General features: G+C 53.4%; 1 protein-coding gene across 9 annotated transcripts in view; it reads left to right on the plus strand.

Moving 5' to 3' along the window:
• FAM193B (family with sequence similarity 193 member B) overlaps window positions 1-7,992 on the plus strand; it is a 31,541-nt gene extending 23,549 nt beyond the window's left edge. For all 9 annotated transcript variants that reach the window (XM_030326505.1, XM_030326521.1, XM_030326514.1 and 6 more), the window contains 4 exons: window positions 3,349-4,369; window positions 4,527-4,602; window positions 5,442-5,539; window positions 7,610-7,992. In XM_030326505.1, the coding sequence (XP_030182365.1) occupies window positions 3,349-4,369; window positions 4,527-4,602; window positions 5,442-5,538 (1,194 nt within the window). In that variant the 3' untranslated portion in view covers window position 5,539; window positions 7,610-7,992. The remainder of the gene's footprint in view (window positions 1-3,348; window positions 4,370-4,526; window positions 4,603-5,441; window positions 5,540-7,609) is intronic.
• Window positions 7,993-8,060: the final 68 nt, after the last annotated feature.

The raw sequence follows: 8,060 nt of genomic DNA on the forward strand, positions 1-8,060 counted from the left end.
CCCCCCCCCCCCCCCCCCGTCTCTGTCTCTGTGTCTCTCTCTCTCTCTCTCTCTCTCTCTCTCTCTCTCTCTCTCTTTCTCTCTCACCCACTTCACCTCTTTCTCTTTCCTGGCAAATTTCTTGAAAAATGTTATCTGCATTCACTGTCTTTGCACTGTCTTCACAAACTATCCCCCACCACCCCCCCAAGCCACCAGTGACAACTTTGTTGCCAAATCACACTCTCCTGGCCCACCTTCTTTGTCAGCTAGGCAGCATCTCACATTTTGTATTGGTTGTCCTTTTCAAATACTGCTTTCTTCGGCCCTGTCTTCAGCCAGGCGGGGACAGGGAAAGGACAATGGGAATGTCGTGTTCTCCAGATTTCTCACCTTCTCTGATCTCTCTTCTGTCTCCTTTGTGGACTCCTCTTCCTCTCTCTGACCCTCCCCCTAAAGGATATCTTTCTGAGAAAGAGAAGCCATCTAGATAGTGTCGTTCCTGGTTCGTTATGTCCACCTGTTTCCTCCCTGCCCTTCACACTGATATCTGCTGCTACTGGGCACTTCCTCACAAATGTCATACCAGTACTCAAACTGAGCACATCCAAAACTGAGCTTGTTATCTTTCTCCAAAGAGGCCTGCTTTTACTTCTTCGTTGTCTGTCTAGTTAATGGCACCACCACCATCTACCCAGTTGCCTGAACCAGAACCCAGGATGCCATTCTGGGAGGAACGCATCATGGTGATTGAGAGCAGCGGGCCTTGGAATCGGACCTCAGTTTGGAACCTGGCTCTGCCACACTTGCTGGATGACCTTGGGCAAATCACTTCATCTCTAAGCCTCAGTTTCTTCATCCACAAAATGAGAATAACAGTAGAACCTAACTCAGATGGTTGCGAGAATGAAATGGAGTGACGCACAGAAAGGTTCGACAAAACGTGTGGTCAGGGAAGCTGCTGCAGCAGCACCAGTGGTTGTCAGTGTTGTTCTTGTAACTCCTCTCATTCTCTCCCCACCTGCCACCAAATCCCAGCCACACTGCCTCCCAAATAGCTCAGACCATCTACTTCTCTCTCCACTGTACTACTACTACTACTTAAAAAGCCTTCAGTGGCCGAACATTGCCCTTGGGATCAAACCCAGACTTGAGCATGGCCTGCAGGGCTCTTCAGGATCCAGTCCTTGCTTAGCTTGCCAGCTTTCTTTCTCAGTCTCTCCCCTCTGGCCTTCCTGCCCACCACTCCCTACCACTCTCCTAAAAGAAATTGGGGCTCCAGCTCTCCCTATGAATGTTTGCATTCCCTAAAGATTGTGTGTGCCCATTTCCCAGTCTTTGCACTTGCTCCTCCTCCTGCCTAGAAAGTGCTAGTCTCTGTCCAGGACGATCCCAGTCACCCTCCAGTGCCCAGGGAGATACTGCCTCCTCTGTGGGAAGCACCTCTGGTGGCCTGGTCTGGGTTCCCAGAGTATCGATAGTACTTTCTTCCCTGTTACTCAGCATTAAACAGCCTGTTTGCATGTCTGCCTCCCTCAGCAGAGTTCTCATGCATAGTTAAATTGCCCAGAGCCCAGCCCAGTGCCTCCTAGTTGATGGTCAAGAAGTGATTGTCAAACAGGATTGAAAGCCATAGGAACTGCAGATCACACCTGGATGTGCTGTCCCAACTCTGCCACTTTCTAGCTATGTAACCTTGGGCCAGTTCCTTATTCGTTCCAAAGTCACATGTCCTCGTCTGCAAATTGAGGATAATGTTTGCCAGGGACCATTGTGAGGGTGAAACGAGATGACATGCGGGAAGGGTCAGGCTCATGGCATGTAACAGAAAGTTAGTGTTCTGTGCTCTGTCCTCCTCTCACTACCAAGCCGTACGTGGTCCCACATCGCTCCCTCTAACTCGTTTTCAGATTTGAAATCCTCCATAGAACTTCCATTCCTAACAGAAAAAGTTGGCTGGTGCAGGGGAGGAGTGATTTGAAAGGCCTTCCATTCCTTTGTCCATCCTCATGGCCTTAAACTTCAGGGCACATGGCTGGAAACACTGCTCCAGACTGAGCTGCTTCCTCACATGAGCACCATGGTGCCAAGGCACAGCCTTGTCAGCACCCAGGGAAAGGGACACATGCCCCCTCAGATGTCCTCCTAGCAACACCATGAGGAATAGGTAGGTAGTTTTTCTACCGAATTTACAAAGGGGGACAATAAGATTCAGAGAGAGTAAGTGATTTGTCCAAGGTCCCACAGTTGTGGCGCTAGTCAGTTGCAGAGCCATATTTAAAACAGATGGATGCTTGCTGGGGCACAGAGTCACCCTCTTTAAGTTGACTCTGAAGTGGTCGCAAGCCCTCTTTTCTCTCCCCAGTTTCATTTTCCTGTTTCTCCCCTCCATTCCCACATCAGCTAGAAATACGTGAAATGTGGAAGTCATCTAGCCCCTGGCCCAGCACCACCATCACCTCCTTCCCGTGGGCTTTTGACATCTGTCTCCCATCTCCCTCTAAAGGCCTGTTGGCCTGCTGGTCACTTGAGGTTGAGCAAAGGAATGGGGTGACTCAGAGCCCAAAGACTCTCATTTTTACTCTCCAGAACGAGATCTGTTGACACTGACTAACAGTCCAGCCCCCAAGTTCTCACATAGGTAGAGGGGCTGCTTTTACATCTTGTTGTGGGGCCCCATGTGGCTGCCACTGTATGCCATCAGGCACATTTCAGGCATGGCCTTGATTACTGGAGGCAGCTGAGTGGTGAGTGGCCTTCGTATGGGAACTTCGCCCTCTTCCATAGTGCCCATACACACATTCCTGCCATCCAGAGCAGTCTGACCTACCATGGTGGCCATGGTGGTCTCACAGCCCATCTTCTTAAAGCCCTTCCCCCCCCATGATCCCACAGCTTTTTTCCCCTACCACCAGAATTGGAGAGAATGCTTCTGTAGCAGCCATCTGCCTCACATGCATCCCCAGTTTTGTCTTCACTCCAGAATTATTGTTCCCCCCTTTTGCAGATGAGTCCACGGAGACTCAGCAAGTGATTGAACTGCTTAAGCTCAAGCCTGGAAGGCAAGGTACAATTAGCTGCATTCCTATCCCTTTGAGTCCTAGTGTCCGTAGGCCCTACGACACCAGGGCTCTGGATGAACAAGCTATAAAAACCCTATCCTTTGTGGGTCTGTCTCCATCCCCAGGACATGCACCTGTCTGATTGCATTTCATCCTCACTCCCACAGGGTGGGTGAGCAGGCCAGGATGGCAACACCCTGCCTCTAGCCAGTTAGCCGCAAAGGCGGGCCCCAGGCTGATGTGTCAGGTGTCACACTGTGCCTGGTAGCTGCCTGGCCTCCGCTGAAATTGCGTCTTATGTTGGCAGGAAAAGGAGAAGGCCCACTTGGCAGCAGAAGCTCTAAAGCAGGTGAATCGTAGTGTTTCTGGAAGCCGGGAGCCAAGGCCTGCGAGGGAGAGGCTCTTGGAGTGGCCTGACCAGGAGCTGGATCGAGTAAATAGCTTCCTGAGCAGCCGTCTGCAAGAGATCAAGAACACTGTCAAGGACTCTATCCGTGCCAGCTTCAGTGTATGTGAGCTCAACATGGACAGCAATGGATTCTCTAAGGAGGGTGCTGCTGAGCCAGAGCCCCAGAGCCTATCCCCCTCAAACCTCAATGGTTCCTCAGAGCAACGGCCTGACATTAATCTTGACCTGTCCCCTTTGACTTTGGGCTCCTCTCAGAACCACACGTTACGAGTTCCAGGTGAGCCAGCCCCACCATGGACAGAAATGAGAGGCTCCCACCCACCATGGACAGAGGTGAGGGGGCCCCCTCCTGGTATCATCCCTGAGAATGGGCTAGTGAGGAGACTCAACGCCGTGCCCAACTTGTCCCGGGTGATCTGGGTCAAGACACCCAAGCCAGGCAACCCTAGCCCTGAGGAGCCAGGCCCAAAGGAGGTTCCCAGTTGCAAGCAGGAGCTGCCCGAGCCTGTGGTCTCAGCTGGGAAGCCGCGGAAGGGCAAGAGACAGGGCAGTCAGGCCAAGAAGATCGAGGCAAGCCCAGCCCCACGGTCCCCTGCCAGCCTCGAGGTTCCCAATGCCAAGGGCCACATCCCCAGCACCAAGCAGCCAGGCAAGGCCACAGAGCCTCCCAAAGTGGGCAGCTGTGCTGAGGCTGGAGAAGGGAGCCGGGGGAGTCAGCCAGGACCAGGCTGGGCTGCCGGCCCCAAAGCTGACGAGAAGGGCAGCTCCTGGCGAAACTGGCCAGGTGAGGCCAAAGCACGGCCTCTGGAGCAGGAGTCTGTGCAGCCCCCAGGCCCAGCAAGGCCACAGAGCTTGCCACAGGGCAAGGGTCGCAGCCGCCGGAGCCGCAACAAGCAGGAGAAGACAGCCGCCTCCTTGGGTGAGTGCACCAGGAATTGAGTGGCTGACCCCCCACCCCCACCCCAGCCAGGCCAGAGGGTGGAGGGTAATCCTTGCGTGTGGGCAGTGCTGCCCTAAGAGCATGACCCCAGAGGCCTGGCCGTGGGCACTAAGCCCTCCTGGCTGTGTCTTCCTAGACGATGTGTTCCTGCCCAAGGACATGGATGGGGTGGAGATGGATGAGACTGACCGGGAGGTGGAGTACTTCAAGAGGTAGGTGTGGGGATGCCTTCTCGCCCACCCACACTCAGGCTCTCCCTCAGCCCAACTCCCTCAGAGGCAGAGCCTCTCCAAGCTCTCTCCCACCAGTATATCTCCTGGAACCCAGGTAGCCACATGGCAGGACAGGGCATCTGGAAAAGTATAAGGGACAGGGAGAAGGAGGCATGTCAGGCCCCAAGAACCAGGGCTTTCTCCAGCTTTATTCACTTTGTTTATTCATTTGCACTTTCTCTGCTCTGCCTGGGCTGAGCTCTAGGGTAGAGGCAAATCAAACACAGCTTAGGTGGGGAGAGAGAGCCATAAACAATGTTGAGTGCTGTTGGAAGAGTAAGGGTATGGGGCTGTGGGGGAGGCAGCTAGAAGTGGGGCGACAGGCGAAGCTGAAACGTAGGCGAGGCCAGGGCAGCCTTCCTAGTAGAAGTGGCAACCAAGCTGAGACCTGAGAAATAAGAAGAAGTGGGCAAGGTAAAACAGGGCCTTCGTGACAGTGGAGCTAGTAGGTATAGACGTATGAAGCTGAAAGCAACATGCAGTACCTAGGGGAACAGAAGGCAACCCAGTGTAGCTGCAGTAAAAATACAGTGTGAGGAGCAACGCTGTATCCTGAGGCAGTGTTGGTCTCTTAACACATTGTTCCCTTGGCTTGTGGGCACTCTGTCCAGAAAGCCAGCAGAGTTCACATATCCTGCTGGATCCCAATACCCTGGAACCAAAGGACTTGTACAGAGCTGACTTGGTTCCTTTATTGACCAGGACACACAGGTCTAGAAAGGGGGTCTAGCAGTGAGAACCTCTAATTGTGCTTTTTTGGTGTCTCTCAAAACCAATAGGTTCTGTTTGGATTCTGCAAAGCAAACTCGTCAGAAAGTTGCTGTGAACTGGACCAACTTCAGCCTCAAGAAAACCACTCCCAGCACAGTTCAGTGAGGTATGGAGACCCCTAAGTGTTGCACGTACTCCCTCTCCCCAAGTTCTGTCACTTCTGTGCCCCCGCCAGACCATTTCATGCTCTGGGGCACATGGAGTTAGCCTAGCAGCTTGCCAGCCCTGGCCCCTGTACCTCCACAGCAACAGCACCACAAGTTACACTCTCTGAAGATATCCTGGGCCAGACCCTCCTGTGTTCCCTCTTGCCTGTGCTCCTGAAGGGTCCTTCCTGCACTGCCATCCTTGGACTATCTCTGCCAGGCCCCTGCTTCCCTTACCATCTGCCTCTCAGGCAGCCTTAGTCCCCAGAGGACTGCCCCCACCGCTGACATTATTAGCCTCAGGGTTGAATCTCATTTGCCTGGCCTGGTAGGCTACCAGGATGCTTCCCAGCTAAAACCATACAAGAAGGGGCCAGCCCCAAAGGACCAGTGAGAAGGCAGATGAGGTAGACCAAGACCTTGGAGAGGTCATTTAGGCATGGAGGAGTTGGTGAGCACTCTCCACAAATATGACAAGCTCCATGAAGAAATGATAGCTGGACTGCCTCCTGAAGAAGACATCTGGCCCTGAGCTGGGCTCTGGCCTCCTCTCCGAGCCACCTACACTGATCCTTTGTCTGAAATACTGACATATATATTTTTTTAATGTTTTATTTATTTTTGAGAGAAAGAGAGTGAGGAAGGGCAGAGGGAGGAAGATAGAGGATCTGAAGCAGGCTCTGCACTGACAGCAGCAAGCCTGATAGGGGCTTGAACTCACGAACTACAAGATCATGACCTGAACTGAAGTCGAATGCTCAACCGACTAAGCCACCCAGGTGCCCCTGCAATACTAACATATCAGATGATGTTCTGGACTGCAAACAGAAGACCAAGAAGGGCTGAGAACCATAGTGTAGGAGAGAAGGCTGGCTAGCAGACAGGCCTTGGTGCTGGGTTTGCAGCCTAATGGCTGTGCAGTGCCCTGTCTTAACTCCATGCTCTGTCCCTGGGATCGGGCCTTTTCTGGCTGGCAATCACACAACTTGCCCTTAAGGCAACAGGAAACTGAGGCAGGTAGGCTGAACTCAGGGACCCCTGGGAGGGTGTCCTCACCTGTACTTCTCTTTTCAGTGCCAGGAACACGCCTCTCTGGGCCAGGGCAGCAGACTTCCTGGACCCTCAGCCAAGTCCCTTTGTCATTTTTGGGGTCAGGATTCCCCACCCTTGATGCTGGCCTCAGCTCCCCAGAACAGCCCAGAGAGCCTGAAGCTAGGGCAGTCTTTGGGGCTCGGCTCCCTATGGCACCTCAGGCTGCCCGGAGTCAGGACTGTCTTTAGACTCACCTTAGCCCCTCTCTCTGAAAGGGCTAGGTTCCCTGGTCTTTGGCCAAACTGAAATGTCCACACCCTCAGGAGCTTCTGCCAGGACCAGGGTGCCCTCCTGCCTCTTTTTTCTACCTCCACAGGATCCAGGAGTGACAGGGACCCCAGGCACTTTCATCTTTTGCCTCTTCTGAGAGTAAAAGGGGCACATCTTCTCCCACAGCCCAATGCCCTTGTCAGCCAGGAAACCTCATCCGGCCGTCTTCTCTCAAGGACTCCCTCTTTGGTTGATTTCTTTCCCAAGACTGGAGATGTTCCCTTCCTGTCCCACTCCCACCATAAGGGCTCTCCACTGCTTTTTCCACCCTCCTCAGAGTGGGAGCCCTGAGAGTGCATGAGAAAGCAGTGCTGGCACAGATTCAGGACCTAGCCTGGGCTGTGTACCCAGAGCCTGAGGCAGGAGTCAGGATGCATATGCCGCCTCTCCCCTTCCTGTCAGTAGGAGAGCAAAGACCAGAGGCTGGGCTCTTACCCTACCCTGACTTGGAAACAGGTGTGACAGGGGAGCTGTCCCCTGGCAGGGTCTTAACTTTCATCCTCTGCTGGAGGTAATCAAGGAAGTCTATTCAATATTTTCAGCCCAGGGAGTAAAAATAGCAGGCAGTTGTTCCTACCCATGGGGACCCATGGAAACCCAGAGCCAACATGGGGAGGCTAAGTCAAAGGTCTCACTCACGGTGCAGCCATGCTCTCCTGTTTTCTCAGCCCCTGCCGGGTCAAGCTTCTTCAGGGTGTCCTGAGATCCCAACTGCCAGCTGAAGGTCTACAGTTTCTTCCTCCACATCCCTATCCACCTGCCCAAGATCCTCCCTGCTCCTCGCCATCCTGGACCAACCAAAAGTTGAATGGACGCTGTGCCGTGCTGGGGCCCCTCAGGACCTCCGCAGAGCCGCTTCCTGGTGCTACGCAGCCTCCTCACTCAGAGCCCGGGGGCTGGACTGGCTTGTGGGCTGGGGGCTGATGGTACTGCTGGCCCAACACTGCTCTCTTTGTGTTTGGTTTTGTTTTTGTTCTTGTTTTTCAATTCTTTACTTTTGATACTGTGAAGATCTTTCCTGCCGAAAGATAAAGCAACATTTGGACACAGAGTCGGTGTGTTGGTGCTTTACTGGTCTGGGATGAGGGTGAGGTGAGGAATGTACTCAGAAGCATGGGC

The sequence above is a fragment of the Lynx canadensis genome, chromosome A1, assembly GCF_007474595.2.
Source record: "Lynx canadensis isolate LIC74 chromosome A1, mLynCan4.pri.v2, whole genome shotgun sequence".
NCBI lineage: Eukaryota > Metazoa > Chordata > Mammalia > Carnivora > Felidae > Lynx > Lynx canadensis.